This window comes from Saccopteryx bilineata, chromosome 1, assembly GCF_036850765.1.
Source record: "Saccopteryx bilineata isolate mSacBil1 chromosome 1, mSacBil1_pri_phased_curated, whole genome shotgun sequence".
Classification (NCBI taxonomy): domain Eukaryota; kingdom Metazoa; phylum Chordata; class Mammalia; order Chiroptera; family Emballonuridae; genus Saccopteryx; species Saccopteryx bilineata.
In genome coordinates, this window is record NC_089490.1 from 158,828,708 (window position 1) to 158,856,229 (window position 27,522).

A 27,522-nucleotide genomic window follows, 5' to 3' on the forward strand; every position below is an offset into this window, starting at 1 on the left:
TCAAGAGAGCATTTTTATTCTATAGAGAACTACACTTCCCAGAATGCATCTAAACAAGGCCTGAGAAATGGAAACCCAGGGATTGTGGATGGCACGGTTTCCCAGAGAGAAGAGAGTGTTTCGTCTCCGCAGGGCGGGAGAGTCTTAGAGACTGCCTCTTGAGTGGGCGGAGCAAGGGCGAGAGTATGACCAATCACCGAGTCAGTTTGTGGAAGCTCTGAGGAGCAGCGAATCAGAACGCAGCAACTTCAGCCTTGCCTGGCGCGCGATAATTTGAATACAGTGGCAGAGCAACTGGCTTGGCTGAGAAGTGGTCGGTTCTGAGGTGCAGGTAATTTCTGCAGAGGGCCGAGTGGTGGGATGGACGGCTGAGGAAAAAGGGAGATTCTATAGAATGTGGAAGGGTCAGTGTCAAGGGGAAAAAGAACTTCTGCTTTGGGCTTGGCGCGTTGGCGGCCTGAGACCGAAGCCACCAGAGGTTCTCCGCGCTTTCGGGTCACCGGGTTTCCACCTTCTTGATGCCATTGATCTTTTGCCCTGAAAGGTATTCTTTTACTCATTCAGCCTTAAGCTGAAGCTGGACCTTAATTCCCAGAGACTCTGGTATTTCTGTTTGTTAAACTTTGAAACCACGCTTGTGTCATTTAGGGAAAATTTCACTGAGCAACATGCCATCTGCTTGGGAGTTTAAGGTGCATGACTTTATTTTCAGCAGCCTGAGGAGGTCAGGCTGTTTTATCAAAGGAAACGAGCGGCTTGGTCTGGGCTCCTCGGCTAATAAAATAGGAGAGGGTTATACTTCCCCATTTTCTTGCTGGACTCACATAAAAGTTAGAAACGCTTCATTGGATATGCAGGCTTCTGAAAATCAATTACAGCGACAAGACGGTGTGTTAAATGGAATATTAAGCATAAATGGAATAGAATCCTCGGGCAGCATCTGAGAGTGGCAGGGGTGGGTGAAGGCAATGGCAAGGTAGGCATCGCAGGAGATGACTGTTTAAATGTGATATGAATTAATCAAGCTAATTAAAGAGGAAAGCATGCCCTGGAATGGGATAAAAAATACTTCCTTCTTGGTAGGATAATTTTCCAGCTGAAACATGTACTATCCCCGCTTTTATTTCCTGTTCTAATCGCTACGGTGATGTAGTGTTATGCATTTTTTTTAAACTTCATAGTTTAAATTTTTATTAAAGTGATTTGGTTTTTTTAAAAAAAAGCCCTCTTCCTGTATCTTTATGTAGCATCACGCATCTGAAAACTTTTTCAGATCTTTCAGGTATAATTTTTTTTTTTTTTTTACAGAGACAGAGAGTGAGTCAGAGAGAGGGATAGACAGGGACAGACAGGAACGGAGAGAGGTGAGAAGCATCAATCATTAGTTTTTCATTGCACATTTTTCATTGCAACACCTTAGTTGTTCATTGATTGCTTTCTCATATGTGCTTTGACCGCGGCCTTCAGCAGACTGAGTAAACCCCTTGCTGGAGCCAGCAACCTTGGGTTCAAGCTGGTGGGCTTTTTGCTCAAACCAGATGAGCCCGCGCTCAAGCTGGCGACCTCGGGGTCTCGGACCTGAGTCCTCTGCATCACAGTCTGATGCTCTATTCACTGCGCCACCAGGTATAATTTTGATATAGTGGTTTTTATGTACATTGGATGAATTTGGTTATTATGATTGTCCTGTTGCTTTTAGGAGTTCAATTGAGAAGATGTCAGCTTTTACTCCAAGGAAAAGGAAGCAGAATCCTTTGAACTGTGACAAGTGAGTCTCATCCTATGGGTAGAAACTTAAAAAGAAAAACTCATTTTTTTGTCTTTTCTTCCTTTTCTATCTCTTAAAATTTTCATTCTTCAACTGGCCTACTACTTGTGGCCATAGTAATATTTTATGTTCCAATCCTAGCTTGGAAATACTGTATGCTTTCATAATTAATTATTTAATGCTTTTGTAGGGAATCAGAGAAAGAGCTGTTTACTATGGCTTCAAAATGTATGGCAAATCTTTCATTACCTTGCTCCTTTCTGCTCTTTTATGTAATACTTAATATAATGTTTTGCATACAGTAGTTGCTTGATAATCCTAGAAAGTCTGTGTACTTAGTACTTACTACATGTCATAAATTACTCCCTCAGAACAGGCCCTAATTACATAGAATTCATCATTTGGGGGGACTTATAGCCACTCAAGCAAAGTGTAGAGGCTATAATTTGTAAATGGCCAGGACTTTGAAATTGGTTTTAAAACACACACAAATACATGTATATCAAAGCTTCTTTGTAAAGTGTTTTCACAAACAGTCTTACTTTTGAAAAATATTTGAATAGTTTATTTGGTAAAAACAATTTGAGAAGCTTACTGTTAAACTCATAGATAATGTATATGGATATATTCTTTTTATTGTAGTATGACCTATAGGTAGATTGACATAAAATTGAAGCAAAATAACAATTCGTATCGATGATTTTGTTTCTTTTCATAGCCTATTATCAGATATTCCATCAAAGAAATCAATTTTGGACTTTACTGAAAATGTATTTTCATCGCCTAATAAAAAACACATTTGCCAAAGTAGTGATAATGAAGAAAAGGTGCGTTGCTCTCAACAAGGCCATTTCATTTCAGATCTGCTCAAGACAACTGAAAATAATAGACTACCATCTGCAAATCACAGCTCCCCTTTTAAATCTTGTGTATCTACTGTATCCTTTTACAACAAAAATACATGTTATCTCAATCCATTGGAGAGAAAGGTGATAAAAGAGAGTAGATCTATCTATCTAAAAACTAATAATGAAGATCAGTCTTTGCCCAGTGTTAAAGAAAAAAGGCAGGGAAAACCAGTTTGCTCTAAGAAGAGGAATAAAAAACCACAGAAGAGTTTAACTGCTAATGGTCAACCAAGTTATAAGTGCATCAAGCCTGCATCGAAGAATTCTAAGAATTCCAAGCAAAATCGAGTGGCCTATAAGCCAATTGTAGAGAAAGAGAACAACTGTTATTCAGCTGAAAATAACCTGAATGCTCCTCGAGTTCTAAGCCAAAAAGTCAAACCGCAAGTAACACTCCAAGGTGGAGCAGCATTTTTTGTTAGGAAAAAATCCTCTCTTAAAAAATTGTCTCTGGAAAATAAACCATTACTAGGACTCACCCAAGAGACTAAATCAGAAGTGCTTGAAGATCCTGATGTAGAGACTGTCAGTGAAAGAAAAAGTTTTGAGACAAGGCAAGTGCCAAAGTGTGTGTTACTAGAAAAGGAGCTGAACATTGAACTGCTGGGTACAAAAACTAAAAATGAGAAATTAATAAAGGTAAGGACAACTAAATATATCATCTTAAAAACTAAGGTGGGACCCTGGCCAGGTAACTCAGTTGGAATATCCCAATATGCAAAGGGTGCAGGTTTGATCCCCGGTGAGGGCACAGACAAGAATCAACCAATGAACGCATAAATAAATGAAACAACGAATTGATACCTCTCTCTCTCTCTCTCTTTCTCTCTCTCTCTCTCCCCCCCTCTCCTCTCCCTTCAACACATCAATTAAGAAAGAAAAAACTAATTGACTATATAACAAAACTTTAATATGCATACTATAATACTATACATGTAACATAATTGAACAACATTTTATTTTCTTTGCAGTCTGAAAGACTATTCTTGTGAAACCAAATACAGGAGGTCCTCAGGTTACATCACAGTTCCATTCCTACTACAGTGATGTAACCCAAATTTTGGTGTGAGTCAAAACACACCCTAGCCTAAGTAACTTACCTGTCCTAACACAGTTGTAAAATCATAATCTAGAACAGGGGTCTCAAACTCGCGGCCTGCGGGCCGCATGCAGCCCGCCGAACAATTTTGTGCGGCCCGCAGACTAATCCACGAAGTTCAAAATATTTTGGATAAAATTAAGTAAGCCTAGGGGATTAGTCTGCGGGCCGCACAAAATTGTTCAGCGGGCCGCGAGTTTGAGACCCCTGATCTAGAACATAAAAACATAACTAAGCCACAGAAAAAGAATAGTTCAGGATCTTCAGCCATGCACAAACTAGCTCATCCACATAGTAAGTATGACGCTAATGATGTAAGCTGAAATCCTCTCATTTTTTAAGTGTTTATGGGGTTAGCGTCATAAACTCAAAATGTCTATGTCTAGACTGTTGTAACCCAAGGACCCCATAATATAGTTTAATCACTATAAAAAATTTATAAGCAAGGTAGAAAGATGGGACTTTTCTCTCCTTTTTGGCTTAAGAAAGCCTACCAACATTTTCTTGGCATTAAAGTATACATTTTTATTAAATTCCTTCATGCCTGAACTTAAAGTCCAGAGAAGCTTAATAAGTTTTATTTGGTAGTAGTGCTTTTAGAAAGTAGAAATAAGCCTGACCTGTGGTGGCACAGTGGATAAAGCTTCGACCTGGAATGCTGAGGTCGCCGGTTCAAAACCCTGGGCTTGCCTGGTCAAGGCACATATGGGAGTTGATGCTTCCTGCTCCTCCCTCCCCCTTCTCTCTCTCTCTCTTTCTTTCTCACTCTCTCTCACTCTCTCTCCTCTCTAAAAATTAATAAAGAAAAAATTTTAAAAAAAAGAAAGTAGAAATAAAATTTATGTAGTAGATTTCCAGAGCATGAGCAATTTTTTTCCTTTTTTTTAAGCTAGAGAGAGATAGACAAGAAGGGAGAGATGAGAAGCATCAACTCAGAGTTACATCACTTTAGTTGTTCATTGATTGCTTCCTATAGTGCCTTGATGGGGCTGGTGTGGAAGGGGATTGCCCCCAGCCAAGCCAGTAACCCCTTGCTCAAGCCAGCAACCATGGGATCATGTCTGTGATCCCACACTTAAACCAGTGACCTCAGGGTTTTGAACCTAGGTCCTCTGCATCCCAGGTCAATGCTCTATCCACTGCGCCACCACTGGTCAGGCAGAGTATGAGCATACTGTTTTTGTTTCAGCTTATTTAAAGTACAAGATTATTCTAGAAAATTTAGAGAATACAGAAAGTGTAAAAAAATACCCTATGTAAATCCACTCCTTGGAGGTGATCACTGTTAACATTAACTAGGTTTTTATTTTTTGTAGTATGTTTTCATGATTGCCATTCTATACTTTTTTTTAATCTTACTCAAATTTAACACAGCTATCCCAGACTAATACTGTCTGATAGAAATATAATACCAACTGCATCTAATTTAAAATTTTCTAGTGGCCATGTTAAAGTTTTCAAAAAAAAGTTTAGCTCAATAGATTTTAAGTGTTACCATTTCAGTGTAATCATTATAAAAAATTATGAATACTATTTTACATTTTTTTATACTAAATCCTTGGCATCCATGTTTATTTTTCTCTTGCAGCATATTTCAGTTGGGACTAGCCAATTCTTGTGAATTCTCATTAGCCACTCGAGCTGGTGGCTACCGTAATAAACAATACAGGTCTACCCCTTCTCCTGTTGACTTCCTATCAGTAATATCATCAGAGACAAGTTTTTTGGATTTTGTTTGCTTTTTTTGTTTTCGGGTAGGTAGGGACAGAAAGCAGTTGAGGCAAGAGGCTTTAAGAAAGGTTATCTTCCAGTTTGGGGCTTCCATGTTTGTGACTTATTTATATATATCACAATCTTTGCAGCTGGAGAAGTGATAGGCTTTTACACAGTGTCCGGTATACTCTGAGACTTATATATTGAGCAATTCAAACTCTTTATAGTAATTTATGTCCATACATACCTTCTCTCATTGTTCTCTTTGTTGCCTTCTCTCAAATTCAATCCCAGATCATCTCTTGTAGTCACCTAAATTTTAAATCTCAATGGCAAACATAAATTGGTAGACAGTGAACCAAATTCCGCCATGAAATGGTTTGCTTGACCTATATAATATTTAAATTTTTTTTGAGCCAGAATCACTTTTAAAATGTAAGATAATAGGCCTGACCAGGCAGTGGCGCAGTGGATAGAGCATCGGACTAGGATGCAGAAGACCCAGGTTCGAGACCCCGAGGTCGCCAGCTCTTGAGCGCGGGCTCATCTGGTTTGAGCAAAGCTCACCAGCTTGAGCCCAAGGTCACTGGCTCGAGCAAGGGGTTACTCGGTCTGCTGAAGGCCCGTGGTCAAGGCACATATGAGAAAGCAATCAATGAACAATTAAGGTGTTGCAACGCGCAAGGAAAAACTAGTGATTGATGCTTCTCATTTCTCTGTACCTGTCTGTCTGTCCCTCTCTGACTATCACTATAAAAAAAAAAAGGAACTAAAGTGAAGCAGCTATGTCGATAAATCTTGCTCTCCCACTCCCTCTGCTCTGTCTGTAAAATCAATAAATAAAACCTTTTTTTAAAAAAGAAAAGAGAAATTAAAATATAAGATAACAGATTTCTAGTGTTTTATGAAAAACTGAGGCACAATGCTAAACCCTAATTCCTGCATGGCAATACTCTCAGAGTATCAGGCTACCATTTTACAAGTATGGGTTCTTCATTTCTCTCCACTAAGTCAGCACATGTATACCAATTTAGATCAGTTTTGCTATTTTACTTTTGCTATTAATTTTACCTACATACTGTTCTTGTAGACGTTTAAGCTTGCAGTTCCCACTGTAAATGTTTCTTCCTGTTTCTCAGGTGTTGCCAATTATACATTGTGAAATGGAACGTATTTTTACTGGCTAAGCAATGTCAGTGTAATTTTACTTATTCTTCATATTAGTAGTGCTAGTGATATTTGTCAGAATTTTTTTCTACTTTGCTTTTCCCACTTCTCAGCTACTGCCCAAAAAGTGGGTGTTAGAAGCCTCTCCAACTACTCCAGAATGTTCCTTTCCTTTACTGCCCGTTTTTAAACCTTATGATAAAAGGTTGTCCCTTTCAAGTTTGGTGGCTACTGGGGACATTTTTGCCATTTTTACTATTTTTTGTTGTTGTTCAGTTTATTATGGAAAGGACATTCTACGATCTCCCTTCAGCCACCTTTATCAGAAATTATACATTTTTGATAGGATGACAAATTAGATATGCACTCTGTCTTTTAAAAGGTTATGTGTGCTTAGTAAATATAGAGAGAATTTTCCTTAAAATAGGCTGAAAATTGAGGATGTTATAAAATAATTTATAATAAACTATGTATTTTGTTTTAGAAATAAATCTGTTGGAAATCATTCACTAAATGGAAGATGATTAAAAATTCCAGGTTTCCTTTCATTTTACCTATTCATTATCTGTAGGAATCATCAAGTGGAGTAGTTTCTTCAAGGGAACAGAAACCTGAAAATAAGTGTTCAGACGATTCTCACAATGAGAACAAGGCAGGTAAGAGAAAACTTTTCAAAATGAGTATTTACTTATTACTTCATTACATGTATCAATATGAAATCATATACAACAATATATTTTTTAATATTTAGTATGTGTGCCCATGTTTGTATCTTTTTGTGTGATAAGCCATGCAGTGCATTTTTAAAAGGAGGAGACAAGGAGACCTTAGGCTGGAGCTTAAAACAAAATACTGATGCTCAGTTGCAGATGTGGCTATGTTACGTAAGCTCTAGGGAGCTGGGTGTTTTCATACCTACCCTACCTTTTACACTAAATAATAGGAAGGACTAAAAGTTTATGTTATGTATTTGACCAAAGCCCAAATATAAGCAGAATTTACTAAGCCATAGAAAGGACACCAAATTGGGTGGGCATCAGGAACCTTGGGATTTTGTCTAAGTGTGCTACTAATTAACTGTGTGAGAGAAGCGATCTGTAAAGTAAGGGTTAATCTTAATTTTAAATTCCTCTTTATTCTGAAATCCTGTTACTAATTTATAGTATCGTTCAGTTAAACAGTATTTACTAATCTATGAATGTATAAGATGTTAATTAACATTCTACTTATCAGCCAGGTTCTTGGTAACTACCTTGTTGGTTATATCTATAAATTTGGAAATAAGTTTAAATTCTAAGAGCAGATATACTGACTAGATATAGTGAGAAACTGTATCTCATAGGGAAAAAAACCAAAAAAAGATAAAAACTAAAAGCATTACCTGGAACAATAGCCCTTAAGAGGATCTAAGTTTATATATATATATGTGTATATCTATATACACATACATACATACATACATACATACATACATACATATAATTTTATAGCCCTGGCGGGTTGGTTCAGCGGTAGAGCGTCGGCCTGGCATGCGGGGACCCGGGTTCGATTCCCGGCCAGGGCACATAGGAGAAGCACCCATTTGCTTCTCCACCCCCACCCCCTCCTTCCTCTCTGTCTCTCTCTTCCCCTCCCGCAGCCAAGGCTCCATTGGAGCAAAGATGGCCCGGGCACTGGGGATGGCTCCTTGGCCTCTGCCCCAGGCGCTGGAGTGGCTCTGGTCGCGGCAGAGCGACACCCCGGAGGGGCAGAGCATCACCCCCTGGTGGGCAGAGCCTCACCCCTGGTGGGCGTGCCGGGTGGATCCCGGTCGGGCGCATGCGGGAGTCTGTCTGACTGTCTCTCCCCGTTTCCAGCTTCAGAAAAATACAAAAAAAAATAAAATAAATAAATAAATAAATAATATTATAAATATATATATTTATACAAATATTTATATATAAAGTGATTGTTTATACTGGTAATAGCTAGTATTTACGGGGTGCTGAATATGTACCAGGCAGTGCTGTTTAGTATGCATTATATTTCCCATGGCTTGTGCTATCACTGATATAATGGAACATGTGACAAAAATAATGGCTTTCTAGTTAGAGTAGTTAAAATTTTTTTTAATTATTTTAGTACATTGTCTTAAGTCTATATAAAGAAAAATATTTAGTGAATAAAAATAATACAGATGGTATAAGGATATGGCAAAATTCATGAAGGTAGCATACAAGTGATAAAAGTTTACTACTTAATAGCTATAGTTTAGTATCAACAACCGTAAATAAATTTGTATGCACCTATTACATATGAGGAAACAGACATGGGCTAAGTAACTTAGCCATAGCAGATCAGACTCTCACCTGTCTTGACCTTGTTTCTAGACAGTGAGCTCTAATTATTTTTCAATGCAAAGTTAAGACTTTGCTGTTTACTAAATAGCCCACTTTCAGTGTGCTATTTTTATCTTATTTTAATTTTGGTCTTTTTTTTTAATAAGCTTTATTTTGTGATAACTTTAGATTTACAGAAGAATTGTGAAGACAGTACAGATAATTCCTGTATATATTCCTCACCCTATTTCCCCCATTGTTACCATCTTTTTTTTTTCCCCCTTTGGTGACAGAGTCAGAGAGGAACAAATAGGGACAGGCAGGCAGGAATGGAGAGAGATGAGAAGCACCAAAAATTCTTCGTTGTGGCTCCTTTTAGTTGTTTATTGACTGCTTTCTCATATATGCCTTGACCGAGGGCTACAGTAGAGCAAGTGGCCCCTTGCTTAAGCCAGCGACCCTGGGGTCATGTCTATGATCCCATGCTCAAGCCAGTGACCCCACACTCAAGCTGGTGAGCTCCTACTCAAGTTGGATAAGCTCAAGTCTGCGATCTCAGGGTTTTGAACCTGGGTCCTCTCCATCCCAATCCAATGCTCTATCTACTGCGCCACCACCTGGTCAGGCCATTGTTACTATCTTATATTACCACGGTACCTTTGTCAAAACTAAGGAACTGACATTAGTACATACTATTAACTAAGCTCTAGACTTTATTTGGAGTTCACACTAGTTTTTCCATTTATGTCCTCTGTTCTAGGATCCAGCTTAGGATACCACATTGCATTTAGTTTTAATGTCTCCTTAGACTATTCTCTGACATTCTCTCAGTCTTTTCCTTGTTTCCATGGTTTTTTTTTTTTAACTTGACATTCTTGAGGAGTATTGACCAGATATCTTACAGACTGTCCCTGAATCTGAATTTGTCTGATATTTTTCTCATGATTAGAATTGGGGTAAAGGGTTTTGAAGAAGAATGCCACTGAGTTGAAACGCTCTTTTCACCACATAGGGTCGAGGGTTCTGGTGTCCACATGACATCACAGATGGTGTTAACCTCTCTCACTTGGTTAGGGTGAGGTTTGCCATGTTCCTCTACTGTAAAGTTATGCTTTTCCCTTTTCATACTCTGTTCTTTGGAAGCAAGTAACTAAGTATAATCCTTACTGGGAGGGTTGGTAATTAAGCTCCATCTCCTGGAGGGGAAAATAGTTATATATATTATTTGGAATTTTTCTGTAAGGAAGAGTTGTCCCTTTGTTTTTATTTATTTATTCAATCCTTAGATAAATAAATGGACTCATGGATTCTTATCAGTATGGACTTATGGCTCATGAATATTTATTTTATATTTTGTTTTACAATCTATTTATTTATTTATTTTTTTGTTATTTTATTTTTTTCTGAAGTTGGAAACGGGGAGGCAGTCAGACAGACTCCTGCATGCCCCCGACCGGGATCTACCCAGCATGCCCACCAAGGGGCGATGCTCTGCCCATCTGGGGCATTGCTCTGTTGCAACCAGAGCCATTCTAGCGCCTGAGGCAGAGGCCACAGAGCCATCCTCAGTGCCAGGACCAACTTTGCTCCAATGGAGCCTTGGCTGCGGGAGGAGAAGAGAGAGACAGAGAGGGAAGAGAGGGGAAGGGGTGGGGAAGCAGATGGGCGCTTCTCCTGTGTGCCCTGGCCGGGTATCGAACCCGGGACTCCTGCACGCCAGGCCGACGCTCTACCACTGAGCCAACTGGCCAGGGCTATGTGTTACAATCTAATACATTATTCTATTGCTCGTTGTTCCAGTCATGCATTGGGGGGTCTTTTTAGGTCAGTTCTCTTTGGCATATTCCATCCGTTTGTATTTTTGAGCACTTCCTTACTTTCTTGCACTAGTAAGATGCTCCAAGTTCCTCTTGTATTTTCCCTACCTCAGTCCTAGAATCAGCTATTTCTCAAAGGTTTCTTCTATTGGGGAAAAATACTTAGAAACCAGTGTCTGGACACAGTATGCTCATTGCCATTGGAGTGTCTTTGTTTCTAGGTCCTCTCAGCAAACAGAGCTAGGAAATACATGTATGTATGTTAACACATGTATACACACATATCTATGATTGTTTCTGTATCTCTTCATCTGTATATATGCTAAAGAAACGTAAATTCAAATTTGACGTTTCTGACTCTAATCCAGTATCACAGGGTTTATCCCTTCCTTTCTTATTTATCTGTAACTTCCCTCAGATGGTGAGAAACCTGGTTCTCACCATTCACTATTCCCCTACATAATTCTTCAATCCCATACCTGCATAACAGTTTCAGAATTTTTTTTTAATCTTTTTTTTTTTTTTTTTTTTTTTTTTGTATTTTTCTGAAGCTGGAAACGGGGAGAGACAGTCAGGCAGACTCCCGCATGCGCCTGACCAGGATCCACCCGGCACGCCCACCGGGGGCGACGCTCTGCCACGACCAGAGCCACTCTAGCGCCTGGGGCAGAGGCCAAGGAGCCATCCCCAGCACCCGGGCCATCTTTGCTCCAATGGAACCTTGGCTGCGGGAGGGGAAGAGAGAGACAGAGCGGAAGGAGGGGGTGTGGAGAAGCAAATGGGCGCTTCTCCTATGTGCCCTGGCCGGAAATCGAAACCGGGTTCCCCGCACGCCAGGCCGACGCTCTACTGCTGAGCCAACCGGCCAGGGCCAGTTTCAGAATTTTTAATTCCATAATCCTGCGAGAAACAAATTTACTGACAGGAGTATAATATTTAAGTATGGTCCTTTTGTCTTTAGCTTTATAATTTCTATTCAAAACACTGCTTTGTAAAATTTCTTAGGTCAGCTTCTCTTTCTTTCCCTACCTCCTTTAGGACAATTATGCCATGCAGTTCTAATACAGTTAGGTTTATTTGTCACAGTCTGCAGTTCATCTCGGGATCCCTCAACACATGGTTGATTTTTTTTTTTATACATTAAATTTCACTCTTTGTTATATACAGTTCTATGCATTTTGTAAAGTGTGTAGAGCCGTGTATCAACCATTCTAGTACCCTACAGGACAGTTCTCTTAGCCCAAAATTTCTCCTGTGTATACCCTTTGTAGTCACCTGCTCCTCACTTTCCCGTCCCCTTGGCAACCACTAAATTGTTTTCTGTCCCTAATGTTTTATTGCAAATGAAATTGTGCAACATGTAGCCTTTCAGTTCTGACTTCTTTCTTTTAATAAAATACACTTAAGATTCATCCATGCTGTGCTTGTATCAATAGTTCATTGTTTTTATTTTGTTGTTGTTGAACTATAGATATACTCTACATAGTCTTTTTATCCATTTCCCCATTGAAGGACATATTGGTTTTTTTCCAGTTTTTAGCAATTATGAGTAAAACTGCTATAAGCATTTGTGTACATATTCTTGTGTAGACATAAGATTTCAAAACACTTGGGTGAATACCTAGAAGCATGATTTCTGGGTTGTGTGGTAAATCTAAGTTTTCCCTTTATAAAAAAACAGCCAAGCCTGACCAGGTGGTGGCGCAGTGGATAGAGCGTCATACTGGGATGCGGAAGACCCAGGTTCGAGACCCTGAGGTCTCCAGCTTGAGTGCAGGCTCATCTGCTTTGAGCAAAGCTCACCAGCGAGGACCCAAGGTCGCTGGCTTGAGCAAGGGTTTACTTAGTCTGCTGAAGCCCCATGATCAAGGCACATATGAGAAAGCAATCAATGAACAACTAAGTGCCACAATGAAAAACTGATGATTGATGCTTCTCATCTCTCTGCATTCCTGTGTCTGTTCCTATCTATCCCTCTCTCTGACTCTTTCTCTGTCTCTAAAAAACAAACAAACAAACAAAAAAACAGCCAGATTGCTATCTCACAGCAACTGTGCCATTTTGCATTTCCACCTGCAATGAATAAGAATTCCTGTTACTCTGCATTCTTGCTACCATTTTTATTGTGGGTTTTTTTGATGTTTAGTCATTCTAATAGGTGTGTAGTAATATCTCATTGTGCTTTTCACTTGACAAATGTGTTCCTCCTTCAACAAATGATTCAGAGTATCTTTTCATGTGTTTATTTGCCATTTGTATGTCTTTGGTGAAGTGTCTATTTAGATCTTTTGCCTGTTTTTAAATTAGATTGTTTTCTTGTTATTGAGTTTTAAGAATTCTTTTTGTATTATTGGTACAAATTCTTGATCAGAAATATGATTGCAAGTATTTACTCCCAGTCTGTAGCTTGTTTTCCGTTTCTTAAGTATTTTTTTTTTTTTGCAGAGCAAAATGTTTAAATTTGATCAAGTCCAACTTAATTTTTCTTTCATGTATTATGTTTTTTGTGTTTTATCTAAAAACTTAGCACCAAACCCATGTTCATGCACTTTTCTTCTTTATTTTTTTTCTAGAAGTTATCTAGTTTCACATTTAGATGTGTGATCCATTCTGAATGTAATTTTTTTGCATATGAACATTGAATTGTTCCAGCACTATTTGTTTACTGTCCTTTCTCCATTCGATTACCTTTGCCTTTTTGTCAAAAATCAGTTGATTATATTTCCATGGGTCTGTTTCTAGACTCTATTTTCTTCCATTGATCTATTTGTCCATCTTTTTGCCAATACCATACTGTCCTGATTGGACATAAGTCTTGAAGTCTAGTAATGTGAGTATTTTGGTCTTATTACCCTTTAAACCTAAGATATAAAGCTTGAGTTTATTTTGTAATACAAATTATTGTTATTTTTTCCCTTACCAGTTTCTCCTGAGTTTGTTGTCTATCCCATCTTCAGTGCATCTTCAGTCAACCCAAAAAGGTAGGCATCACTCTTATTTTAATGTTCAGTGATAATTTAATTATGAATCCTATGGGTCTCTTTTTCTTCTTATACTATTTAATTTAGAGAGCAATTTTCCCTTCTCTGTTAAGGGGATATTAAGAAATAGAAGATGAAATCAGATTCTTTCATAGAAACTTCCTAAGAACCTGCAAGTTGAGTGAAGAGAAGGATCTTTACGGGCTTGAGTAATAATAATTGCTAAAATTTTCATATAGAGCCTGGCTCATAATAAGTTGTTTATATTCATTATCTCAGTTAATCCTTACAACAACCTAGAAGTAATATCCTATTATCAATTCCGTTTTTAGCTGAGGAAACTTAGTAATTCAGCCACAGTTGCACAGCTATTAGGTGGCAGAGCCAGGACTAGAATCCATATCTGAATCAAAGCCCATTAGGCTATATTGTCTTCCCTAAATGAAGATATATTAATAACAGTTAATGTTTAATGACATTTACAACCTTATGATGTACGTAACATTTTTACCCCCGTTTTATAGACGAGAAAACTGGCCAGAGGAGTAAGTAACTTGCAGCAGTTTGACGCTGTTATAAATCCCAGCTGAAGCTACTTCTATCCTGGTCAAAGCTGAGAATGGAAAAAAAAAAAGCTGAGAATGGAAGATGGGGAGCATGGGTGGGTGTGAGCATGATTGGTGGAAAGCTCTGAAAAAGAAGTTCCTTATAGTCTGAGCATTTTCCTATGCAGCTTTGGTACTTCTCTCCTATTTGATGATAAATAAGAACATTCCCCCTTTAGAGGCCATAGTCCTATTTTCTTCACCTTTCCCTTTTCTCATCTTTGTCTTCTTTCATGACTTTATTAAGCGTTGAAATCTATCACAATTAGATAAAGGTGTGTAAACTAATTCAATCTAATATAAGGAGATACTAGGATATTATTGGTTGAGTCTTTTGCAATTATTCTTTATGTGGGACCCAGAAGGTTATATATCATCGATTTCTTGTGGTTTAGTCTATTACTTTTACTTTAAGTAGACTACAGATTCATTGGGTTCGCAGTTTCACATTCATTTTTTGTTGTTGTTGATTCCTTCATTTGGCAAACATTTATAGAGTACTATGTGGTATTTAGCTATACTGAGTTTTTAGAGATAGGAAGATAAATAACACATGGTCCTACTGTCAAGGAAGTTATGGTTAGAGGAGAACAGGCATGTAAACAAATACATATAATAAAGTGTTAAAATTGCTAAGATAGAAGTAGAGATTGTGGTAATGCATGCTGGAATGGGAAAAGCTGAGTCACTTAGCAAAGGTTGCATAAAGAGGAGGATGTCAGCAACCTAGACGAGTGTTTTTTATATTACAGGCATTTGCCATTAGTAGCTTGTCAAATCAGTTTAAGGGCATAGTATCCAGCATTTAAATGGAATAATGCATCTCTAACGTAGGGTGTTTAGTGAAACCCCCCCCCCTTTTTTTTAGTTAAACATGTGTGTCTCTGTAGGTCATGATGTAAAATAAATTTCTCATTATAGGTTTATTAAGTCAGTTTGAAAGCCATTCTAATCAAATGATTACAAGACAACAAGACAGGTTGGCTTAGCTGAAAGCATTCAACATTTTTTTTCCCAGTGTTTTACTTGTCAGATTTTTTCTGTTTGAATCTTTTGCTTTAGGCACTTGGTTTGTTTCCTTGCCTATGTTCTCTTACCTCTACTCTAGAGATATCTATTCCTTGGTAAACCAACTTCCTTTTTATTACAAGGCAAGGGTTACAGCCAGTGCCCTGGCTGGCTCTGTAGTGTGCGCTGTTTAGCTTCATCTAGTAGGTTCTTTGAAGAAATAGAGGTCTGGTGATTTTAAAGTGTCTTCTGCAATATTGGAAATACACATTTTTAAGTGAAATCTCTAGATTTTAAAAATATTGGTAGCTATCTAATCCAAAGTTTTAAATACCATGTGAGTCACTCAAAGCATATCTGCTACCTGAATTTAACCTGAGGGTCTTTTGTTTGCAACCTCTATGAGTCCCAACATTCTTTCCTATGGGGAGAGGGTTGCCTCAACATTTATCCAGGCCAAAAAAAAATTTTTTCCTAAGAATTTGAGAATAGTCAGGTGCTGCTTTAGGTATAAGGATAAGTGCATGTATTAGCCTCAACCACCACCCAAGTAAAAGTTATTGGGTCATATATGCTGGTGGCTGATTCCTGTGGATGTGTGAGCTTTAGTATTAGAGTATACTTAAATTTGTTGCGATATTCAGGAATTTCTGCATACCTTCAAGGGTAAATTTTGTCCTAAGATTTGATAAAGCAAACTAAAGATTGTTTTTTACAAGTGAAGTCAATTTATGAAGTGATCTTGTATATGTGCATCTGATACCACAGATGAAAGTCCCTTGGACTTGGAGTTGTAAGATGAGGATTTGAGTCTTGCCACTGTTCTTTACCTTGAGTAAATTACCGATTCTCTCTGAATGGGCCTGAGGTTTCCCATCATTCCTAGTCCTGTTACTTTGTCAAGTTAAATAATGTTTATCAACTTTCTATTTTAAGATCTCTAGTTGAAGAACCATCTTCTGTGGGATCCATCACACCTACTAATATCTTGAAACAGATGAATACACAGAAAAGTACTAATGCCAGAGATACCAATAAAGAAACAAAAGACCAGCTCATCATTGTGAGTAGATTTTTAAAAAACCTCCTCCTGTCTGACCTGTGGTGGCGCAGAGTGGATAAAGTGTTGACTAGGAATGCTGAGGTCGCTGGTTCGAAACCCTGGTCAAGGCACATAGGGGAGTTGATGCTTCCTGCTCGTCCCCCACTTCTTGCTCACTCTTTCTCTCCTCTCTAAAATGAATACATAAAATCTAAAAATTTTTTTAAAAAGTAAAACAAAGCTCCTCCTGCATAAGCTCTCAAAAGTCAAACATGAAATCAGACACCTTGTCTTATTGTAGTTAACTTGGTTATAGATATTTTGGGATATGTAAATGTCAGCTTTGTTGTTGTGGCATCATTTGAAACTAGTCAAGTATATTTTCAAATTGATAGTGTTGGGTGATACTAGTAATTTAGCAGAATGCAGATGAATGACTTGTCTTTAGATAAAGAAAATTATTGTTGATCAGCAAAAGATTTAATGAGAATAGCTGGGTTTGGCAAGCTAGGCTCATGGGCCACTTTGAACCATGGTCTATGAGCTTAAAATGGCTTTTTCATTTTATTTTTTATTTTTTATTTTTTTGTATTTTTCCAAAGCCAGAAACAGGGAGGCAGACAGACTCCTGCATGTGCCCGACCAGGATCCACCCGGCATGCCCACCAGGGGGCAATGCTCTGCCCATCCGGGGCGTCGCTCTGTTGAGACCAGAGCCACTCTAGCGCCTGAGGCAGAGGCCACAGAGCCATTCTCAGCACCCGGGCCAACTTTGCTCCAATGGAGCCTCGGCTGCGGGAGGGGAAGAGAGAGACAGAGAGGAAGGAGAGGGGGAGGGGTGGAGAAGCAGATGGGTGCTTCTCCTGTGTGCCCTGGCCAGGAATCAAACCCGGGACTACTGCACGCCAGGCCGATGCTCTACCACTGAGCCAACCGGCCAGGGCAGCTTTTTCATTTTAAAAGGTTAGGGAATAGGGAGAAGACTATGAGACAAATCATGTATGATCTGCAAAGTGTGAAATACTATTTGACCGTTTGCAAAAAAGTTTGCCAGCCCCTCTATTAGACTATTCAGAACTGGGTATTTTTAGTAGCATTAAGCAAGGCCTTATGAAATAAAATGGAACTTAGTTAATAAGCCATGACATTGAATATTTCTGACTTCCCTATATTCATTCATTTGTCTTTGCTTTCCCTTAAATTTTATTATATATTATATTTATTTTTATCAACTTTTAAGGCAAAGAATTTTAATATTCTTAAACACTTAAGGAAAAAAACACTGTGCAGTGAATATGAAAATCCTAAAGTTTCTGCCCTTTTTTGAAATAAGGCTTTTTTTGGTTCTCTATTTAAGAGCTTAATAAAGAAGTTTCAATTGTTAGCTATAAGATTTGTGATTTAATCTTATTTATTCCTTCTTAGAACTGTGGGACCTATCTAGCTAAAGAATCTTGATTTTTTTTCTTCACTGCCCTTTCCAAAAGATAGTTCCATTTCTTTTATTAATTTATTGCATTTTTAGGTCTTTCTCTTCCATTTTGTTTGGGGTGAAGGAAAGGAGGCTATAGTGACCAGATTTTCATTTAGTATTTCACTTGTGCCAGCATAAAAGAAAAATGAGCGATTTGAATGACTAGTTATATGAACTCAGTGTAGAACTCTGCCCCCTTAACAGGATGCAGGCCAGAAACACTTTGGAGCCACCATGTGCAAGTCTTGCGGCATGATCTATACTGCTTCCAGCCCTGAGGATGAGCTGCAGCATCTGCAGCATCACCACAGGTTTCTGGAGGGAATCAAATACACCGTAAGTCACAAAGTAGTCTTCCAGTTTGTTCTACAAGTTAAACTGCTTTGAAAGATACATTTCTTTTGCTTAAATTTAATGGAGAGATCTATATATATCCCTAAATATTTCATCATCAACAGTTTTGTCCTTTACTTTTGAGGCTGACAGTATTTAAAAGTTAACTTTTTTTAAAAGTGCCATTTAAACTCTCTGTACTAAAATTAGAGAAGTATTGTTCTAGGTTAAATGAATACCCTGCATTCTTACCTGTAGATTTCTGAACAGAGCTGAACAGTCAAAATACAAAATTCACACTTGAGGATTTTCCTCCTCAGCTTAATTTCGTCTTTGTGGATAGCTTCCTTTCTTGAGGGGAAAGGTCTCTTTATCAAGTAACTTTCTGGTCCAGATACATCCTATTGTTGGCCTTGTCGTTATTCTTGTACCTGCTACTCAAGTGCATCCTTTTTCTCCTGTTTTTATTGTTATAGTTCATACCTTCATAATAGTTTTAGCCTTGTTTATTATCCTACCCTTGCCCACTTTTCTGCTCCTAATAATTTATTTTTTTCCAAGTTAGTAGGTATGATGTAGCCCACATATTTCTATGAAGAGCACTTATTTAACTTTGCCATGTTTTATAATAGATTAGGTATGTACATGTCTCCCAACAGGGTGTCAGCCCCTTGAGGACAGGCACTTTGTTTTATCCATCTTTATTGTGGCTTTCCCCTATTTTGTTTGTTTATTGATGGATTTTGTTATATCTTTTTTTATATCATTCACTGTTTTTTTTGTCCTCTCCAGACTAAATTATTTAATGTTTTGTCTTTTTTCTCCTTCAAATTGAACTGTGACTTTTTTTCTTTGGCAGGGCTGGAAAAAAGAACGTGTAGTAGCAGAGTTTTGGGATGGGAAAATTGTGTTGGTCCTGCCACATGATCCAACTTATGCTATCAAAAAGGTATAGAATAATCCTTTTCTCCTACTGCCTCCCTCTCCCCCACCAAGAAATCGCCTATGTTGAAGTACAAAACCCCTTTGCTGAAAGATAGTCCACTTTGGTACATACCTAAGGATGATTTTCATAGTAGTCTTATAAAACTAAGCTTAGAATTACAAAATAAGTAAAGAAATGGCATCTGGAGATTAAAGAAAAGAGCTTATTCTTTACCTTTATCTTCCACTTGTGAATGATTAACTTTTCAGTGTTGACAGGTGAATGGCCCCAGAGTCTATTTAAGTTTGTGTTGCCTGTGTTTCTTGGGCCGGAGGGTTAGCCCCAGTGAACAAAGAGTGAAGCTGAGGCCCTGGCGGGGTGGCTCAGTTGATAAGGTGTTGACCTGGCATGCCAGATATCACGGGTTTGACTCCAGGTCAGGGCTCGTATGAGAAGCAATCAGCCTGACCTGTGGTGGCGCAGTGGATAAAGCGTTGACCTGGAAATGCTGAGGTCGCCGGTTCGAAACCCTGGGCTTGCCTGGTCAAGGCACATATGGGAGTTGATGCTTCCAGCTCCTCCCCCCTTCTCTCTCTCCTCTCTCTTCCTTTCTGTCTCTCTCTCTCTCTCCTCTCTAAAAATGAATAAATAAAATAAAAAATAAAATTAAAAAAAAAAGCAATCAATGAGTACACAACTAAGTGAAACAACAAATGGATGTCTCTCTCTCTCTCCCTCTCTCTCCCTCTCTCTCCCTTCCTCTCTTGCTCTCTCTCAAAATAAAAAAATTAAAAATTAATAAATAAGTAAAGCTGAAACAAAATCTGTTTTGGCACTTTCTACTCCTTATCCCTCCCAGTAGTCTGAATTTCTTTCTGCTGAAAGTGATCTTTAAAATAGGTTCTTTTTTTCTTTCTTTTTTTTCTCAAAATTTTTTTTTTTATACAGAGACAGAGAGTGAGTTAGAGAGAGGGATAGACAGGGACAGGCAGGAATGGAGAGAGATGAGAAGCATCAATCATTAATTTTTCATTGTGCGTTGCAACACCTTAGTTGTTCATTGATTGCTTTCTCATATGTGCCTTGACCGCGGGCCTTCAGCAGACCAAGTAACCCCTTGCTGGAGCCAGCGACCTTGGTTTCAAGCTGGTGAGCTTTTGCTCAAACCAGATGAGCCCGTGCTCAAGCTGGTGACCTCGGGGTCTCGAACCTGGGTCTTCCGCATCCCAGTCCGACGCTCTATCCACTGCGCCACTGCCTGGTCAGGCTCAAATTTTTTTATGTATTAATTTTTGAAAGAGAGAAATATCAGTTTGTTCTTCCACTTATTCACACATTTATTGGCTGAGTCATGCATGTGCCTTGACCAGGGATCAAACCCTCAAACTTTGCGTATTGGAACAATGCTCCGATCCAGTGTTTTTCAACAGTTTATAGTCATTGGGTCTATAATCTTTGTAAAGCATTCGGGTGGATAATACTTTTGCAGACCAGCGGCTGAAAATCACTGCTCTAACTATCTGAGCTACCCAATCAGAGCTAAAAGAGGTGCTTAAAACCCTGTTTCCAAAGTGACAGATACATGTGTCAATAGTGAAATAATTTGGGGGGGGTATGTAAATTTAGGAAATAAAGATAGGTTAAAATGATAGTATCAGATTTTGTGTATAGTTTCTATTGTACTTTTTAAAACAAATTCACTTCTTTTGACTTTTAACATCATTAGGTAGAAGATGTCCAAGAACTTGTTGATAATGAATTGGGCTTCCAGCAAGTTGTTCCCAGATGTCCAGACAAAACCAAAACTTTTCTCTTTATATCTGATGAAAAGAAAGTAGTTGGGTGTTTAATTGCAGAGCCCATCAAACAGGTATGTTATGAATCTTTTAAATCATTGGCATAATTTGTGAGCAAAATAAAGTAGTTGGAAAGAGTCTCAATAAGCATTTAAGACTACTACCATAAATGACTTTTTTCTCACTAAACATCCTTGACCATATGAATAATTGAAGTTATTTCTGACAGTGGTATTTTGCCGCATATAAACAAGATAAGTCCATTTTATGTTCATGTAATCATTTCTATCCCTGGCCTGTAAAGTCTAGTGATGTATAAAATAAGCAAATGTAGAGCCCAGTTACTGAATATGTGGCTTTAATGCAGGTCAGTAGTAGGGTGGGCAAATGTCGGTTTATAGTTGTGAATGTTATTATTATTTATTTGTATTAGTCTTCTTTTTCTTCTTACTTTATACCCTTATATCTTTTAGGTAATGATGGCCAGTAATTTAACATACTTTTTCCCACCCTTGTGCATTTGGCAAATATACAGTCATCATTACTTGTCCCTTAATTAGAATCTACTTTAAAGGCCCTGGCCAGTGGCTCAGTGGTAGATCGTCGACCTGGTGTGTGCAAGTCCTGGGTTTGATTTCCTGGTCAGGGCACACAGAAGAAGCGACTATCTGCTTCTCTGCGCCTCTCTCTCTCTCTCTCTCTCTCTCTCTCTCTCTTTCTCTCTTGTGCTCGCGCATCCATGGCTCAGTTGATTTGAGTGCATTGGTCCCGGCCCTGAGGATGGCTCCATGGAACCTAAAAATAGCTCAGTTGCAAGTATTGGCCCCAGATGGGGGTTGCTGTGTGGATCCTGGTTAGGGTGCATGTGGGAGTCTATCTCCCCTCCTCTCACTTAAATAAATAAGTTAATTAATTAATTAAATATAAAACAAGGATCTAATTTAGGCACTAATTAGCAATGTTCTAGAAAAGAAGTTGGCAAACAACAGCCTGTGAGCCAAATTTGGCCACTACTTGTTTTGTAAATAAAGTTTTATTGGAACATAGCCATGCTCATTCATGTCTATATTACCTGTGGTTGCTTGTGCTACAATGAATGGCAGGGCAGACTGGGTGTAGCAGAGTAGGCTCAAAGAGCCTAAAATCTTTATAATTTGGCCTCCTTACAGAAAAAAGGTCGTCAACCCTTGGCCTAAAGTAGAGATGTAGCTTTTGCCTTCAAAGAGCTTGCAGGATAATCTTTAGCTAGAGATTTATAGTTCACATGTGTTCTTTTTATCTGACTGTTTCATATTCCACACTGATGGATCCTTCCTTTTAAAAATACTTAGTACAGCCTGACCAGGTGGTGGCGCAGTGGATAGAGCATCAGACTGGGATGCGGAGGACCCAGGTTCGAGACCCTGAGGTTGCCAGTTTGAGTGCGGGCTCATCTGGCTTGAGCAAAAAGCTCGCCAGCTTGGACCCAAGATCGCTGGCTCGAGCAAGGGGTTATTCGGTCTGCTGAAGGCCCACAGTCAAGGCACATATGAGAAAGCAATCAACTAAGGTGTCACAATGCGCAACGAAAAACTAATGATTGATGCTTCTCATCTCTCCGTTCCTGTCTGTCTGTCCCTGTCTATCCCCCACTCTGACTCTCTCTCTGTCTCTGTAAAAAAATAAAATAAATAAAAATAATTATTAAAAATACTTAGTACATTGAAATGAAGCTGGCATAAATTTATCTTATTTTTGGTTGAGGGCGATGGTACATGTGATTGTAAAGAGGTAGTAGCAAGAGGAAGATTTTGGTAATGACGCAAAACCTCTGTATTTTGAGCATGGTGGTGGTTAAATGAATAAAGCATACAGGTCTGATGAATTGTCACAAAAGTATACATATGCATTACACCCAGGTTAATTTCTTGGTTTTGGAAGATGTGACCCTTGGGAGAAACTGGGTAAAGGATACACGGGGCTCTATACTAGTTTTCAACTTTCTGTGAATCTATGATTATTTCAAATAAACTTTTCTTTACAAAAGACCTTAGATGCCAACCAAATTTTGTAACATATAAAAAATCTTTAGTGTTATCAGTTTTTTAAAATATCATATATTTTTCGGCTGAAGAGAATGGGAGTGTACGTATCTTATGTACTAAAAGTCAGAGTCGGTATTTTCAGTAAAGGAGGAAAGTTTCATAATGTACGTAATACACCAGCAGGATGGAAAAGTCTCAACACCACTAGTATTTTTTCAAACACTATGTGAGTATAAAAGAACAAGAATTCAATAAATATGATAGAATTTTAACACTCTTGGTGAAGGTATATTAAGATTAGTTTTAGATTCTTAAGTTTTGTTTAAGGAGTGATTTTTAAAAAGAAATGTGAATTTATCTGTATTGCTAACTCTAGGTGCTTCTCTGTATCATTGCAGGCCTTCCGTGTCCTGTCTGAGCCAACTGGTCCAGAATGCCCAAGTTCTCAAGAGTGTCACAGGGCTTGGCAATGCTCAAATGTACCAGTACCTGCAGTCTGTGGGATAAGCAGAATCTGGGTTTTCAGACTGAAGAGAAGAAAGCGCATTGCAAGAAGACTGGTAGATACGCTCAGGTAAGAAAGAAAATCGATTTTGACCCAAATTAGCTTTCCCAGAACCTTTCCTGGCTCATGACCCACAAGGAATGACATTGATAAGACAACTTCTGTATAAATTCTATCATAGTCAGGCTAAGTTGGCACTGAAAAAAAAATACTAAATCTACTCTACATTTCTAGTAAGCTCTCAGGTAATGCTGAATGTTGCTGGTCTGCAGATCATATTTTGAGTACTAAGGCAGTTGGTTACAAATAAAAATTAAGTTGCCCTCAAAGGAGAAATATAAAACACATTCATTTGAGAACATATCTATCTTTTCCCACACATCTGAGTTGACAGCTATCTTGTCTATGAGGAGGCTTCGGCTGAATTATTCTTGTCTAACAGGCAGTACATGTTTAAATCTTCACAAGAGAATATTATTCCTATTTTAATGAGAATCACGTAAGACTTACATGGACTTATTAAGTAGAAACTTACACTGATGAGCTAGTAAAAGGACCGAGTAAGGACTCGAACCCTCAGATGTAATTTTTTTATAGCTGATATCACTAATAAAGACAGTAAGAACAATTTAATCAAACCAATATTTTGCTTTGGACAGTTAGCAGTAAACTTTGTATTGTTATGTAGTCAAGATACCAGAAGCTTCTATTTTAACTTCTAATTGAATTCAGTTCTTTAATTTTTTATTTTGAAGTAATTTTATTCAGAGTAGCAAGAATAGTACAAAGAAATGCCTTTTTTCTGATTCACCAAGTTTTAACATTTACTTTCTTTGTACTTTAGTGTATATTTCTTAAGAACAAGGATATTATTCTCCTACATACGCACATTTTAAATGATCAAATTCAGGATATTTAATATTGGTGTAATGCTTTTGTTCTAATGTATAGTTCATATTTCAGTTTTGTCATTTGTTTCGAATGTCCTTTATAGCATTTTTTTCCCATCCAGTATCACATATTGTGTTAGTCATCATGTCTCTAGTCCTCATTTGCCTTAACCTGGAACGGTTTTTAGCCTTTGTCTTTTATGACACTGAATAATTAGAAGAGTACAGGCCAGTCACTTTATAGACTATGCCTCAATTTTATTGAATTCTTTCAACCATTTAATTTTATTACTTTTAATCCCAATTGAGCTCTGGAGAGTTGTAGTCAAAATGCAGATTTGTTTTTAAGTCCTTAAAGCTCTGACTAGGTGGTGTAGTTGAAAAGAATAGTTATTGATTGAAATCGGTGATAGGTTTCCTTGGTTTTAATTATGTGTGGATTTAATTAGCAATATTACCTCATATTAGGTGCTTATTACCATGGATCACCTGGAGTCAGCTGAATGGGTTGTATGATTCCCTTTGTCTCAGCAGAATATTTTCTGGACCTCAATTTTCTCATGTGAAATATTAGACTTCCATCTCTACAATCTAAAGCATTGTCATTTTATCACTTAATAAAAATACTGATTTTAATGGAGTATTTAAAGATTGAGTTTTTATATTTGGATTTTTTAAAAATAAATTGTGCTGATGTTTAATCAAAATTTTGATTTGGTTCCACTGTTAAATTGTCTTTTCATCTTTTTTAGGAATCGCTTCATGTTTGGCTGTTTTCTCCGCACTGATGAAATAGCATTTTCTGACCCAACACTAGATGGCAAGTTATTCGCAACCAAGTACTGCAACACACCTAATTTCCTTGTATACAATTTTAATAGTTAAAGTTCATTTCAACTGCAGACAGTTACTATATGGATGAGTTCAGACATCTTATAACTATTTAGCAAATGTCAAAATAAAAATACTGAGACACACACACACCCTGTATTGTTAACTCTGGCTGTTACTTATGAATTGAAAGCGCACACACACGCGGCTGTTCCTTTTGAATCGAAAGTTACCAATAGCTTTGTTGAAAATTATCTGGAGATTTAAAGAAAGGAAAAATCTTAGGATGATATATACTAACACTTTGTATCCTTAATTATGAAACTGTAGACATACTGGAAAATTACTTGCCTCTTACATAAGAATACTAAGCAAGGTGGTTTTCCACAGAAATGTGACCACTTACTTTTATATAGCACATTTGAACTAGAATTATCTCATGTTTAATCAGAAGCAAACAGGAAAATTTAAAGACAAATAATTTCCATGCCCAACTTTTAAAGGTAATTCCTGAATTCTGTACATAGAACTCTCACCTTATAGGTAGCAGCTCAGTTTGAATATATTTAAAAAGTGTTTTAAATTTCTAGTTTGTAACAGGGTAAGATGATAAGAATAAGATTTCTATATCCTTTTATGTACTGTACAACAGAATTCTCTAGCTTAATGTTTTAATCTTTAAAAATCATTTAAAAGCACCTCACCAGATTTAATTAAAATTAAACTTAGTAATTGCACTACTACCATTTAATTTTTGTTGTATGAATATACTGATTGTGCTACTTATCTTTAGTGAACTTATTACTGGTGATTGAAATCTTCAACAAAATGAACTCCCAGTTGGGATTAGATGATTCATATGGTCGCATTTAAAATTTTTTTGCATGTCTAAAATATATCTTGTTCTAAGACATCTGACAAAATGTATAATTATCAGAACCAAGGTTAATGAATACGTATATCTAAGCTGATGGTCCAGAGAATACATTATGTAAATATACCTAAATGTTTTAATCTATTTTAAAATCAGTTTTCTAGTATAATTCTTGGATACTTTGAAAAGCAAAGAATTGCTCCAATAGTTGATTCTAAAAAACATTTCATTGCTATCTGGCAATAACACTCTAGAAAAGTAGTTTTCCAGGTTATAACTTTATGTAGAATATGTTCATTTACATTCTTTTATCTGCCTGTAAATTAACATGATTCTAAAATCTAAAAGGCCTAAGTTCCAAAAAGAATGTGGAAGTGTGGATATGTGTAATTTGCAAACATTTTAATGTTATTTTCTGCATTGCTGGTTTTAAGTATTTTATTTAAAAATTTTTATTAACATTATTTGCTTGTTCAATGCTTTAGTGATGAATTAAAATTCTTTTCATTATTCTTTGTCTATCCTCATATAATTGAATTTACTGATTTTCTTTTTAAGTTATTTTTTGTGGTTATAAAAGTAGTATATGCCCTTTGTAAAAAAAGAAACAATCATTGAAAATCCATCCGCACAAAAACCTGCACACAGATATTTATAGAAGCTTTATTCATAATTGTCAGAACTTGGAAGCTACCAAGATGTTCTTCAGTAGATGAACAAACAGCTACATCCAGACAGTGGGTTGCTATTAGGCACTAAAAAGAAGCCACAAAAAGGCATAAAGGAACCATAAATGAAAGCCAATATGAATTGACATTCTATGATTCCAATTATATGACATTCTGGACAGCAAAAATGTGGAGACTAAAAATGTATGTGGTTGCCAAGGGTGGAGGGAGGGATAAGTAGGAGCAGCACAGGATTTTTAGGGCAGTGAAAATGGAGTATACTGTGTATACTGTAATGGTGGATACATGCTAGTATATGTTTGTCCAAACTCACAGAATGGACCCCAAGAGTAAACCCTAATTTGTCAATGTAGATTCATCAATTGCAATAAAGATACCACTCTGGGGATGTTGATAATAGCACATGTGGTGGCAAGGGGTATATGGAAAATCTCTACCTTTTAATTTTGTTGTGCAACATAATAATGCTCTAAAAAAAGTCAAAAACAAGAAGTCTGGAAGATATAGCAGCCAAAGACTTAAAACAACTAAAAGTAATGTATTCTGAAAGGTATACTGGAACAGAAAAAAATGGTATTTGGTAAAAACTAAATAAGCCTGAATAAATTATGTACTTAAGTTAATAGTAATATATCAATATTGATTTGTTGTGACAAATATACTAATTTAAGATGTTAATAAGAGGAATAGGTGTGGGGTATATGGGAATTTTGTTTTTGCAACTTTTCAGTAAATCTAAAACTTCTTTGAAGGCT

The 27,522-nt window shown here is 37.5% G+C and overlaps 1 protein-coding gene across 2 annotated transcripts; it reads left to right on the forward strand.

The window, feature by feature from the left end:
* The first annotated feature begins 265 nt into the window (after window positions 1-265).
* Window positions 266-27,522, forward strand: ESCO2 (establishment of sister chromatid cohesion N-acetyltransferase 2). Of its 2 annotated transcripts, XM_066278579.1 has the most exons (11): window positions 266-331; window positions 1,700-1,768; window positions 2,487-3,315; window positions 7,227-7,311; window positions 13,714-13,771; window positions 16,321-16,447; window positions 18,105-18,236; window positions 19,093-19,182; window positions 20,885-21,028; window positions 23,377-23,552; window positions 25,126-27,522. In XM_066278579.1, exons 2-11 carry the CDS (start codon window positions 1,716-1,718, stop codon window positions 25,256-25,258), a joined length of 1,827 nt encoding a protein of 608 aa, XP_066134676.1. In that variant the 5' UTR covers window positions 266-331; window positions 1,700-1,715; the 3' UTR covers window positions 25,259-27,522. The 2 variants fall into 2 exon arrangements, with proteins under 2 accessions (XP_066134676.1, XP_066134677.1); XM_066278580.1 differs by lacking the exons at window positions 18,105-18,236; window positions 19,093-19,182.

Excerpts from the sequence above, each read along its gene's own strand:
- ESCO2 (XM_066278579.1), top strand. The coding sequence starts at position 1,716 with ATGTCAGCTTTTACTCCAAGGAAAAGGAAGCAGAATCCTTTGAACTGT. Across the intron at positions 7,312-13,713 it reads TCACAATGAGAACAAGGCAG|TTTCTCCTGAGTTTGTTGTC; the intron begins GTAAGAGAAAAC and ends TTCCCTTACCAG. Across the intron at positions 19,183-20,884 it reads CAACTTATGCTATCAAAAAG|GTAGAAGATGTCCAAGAACT; the intron begins GTATAGAATAAT and ends TAACATCATTAG.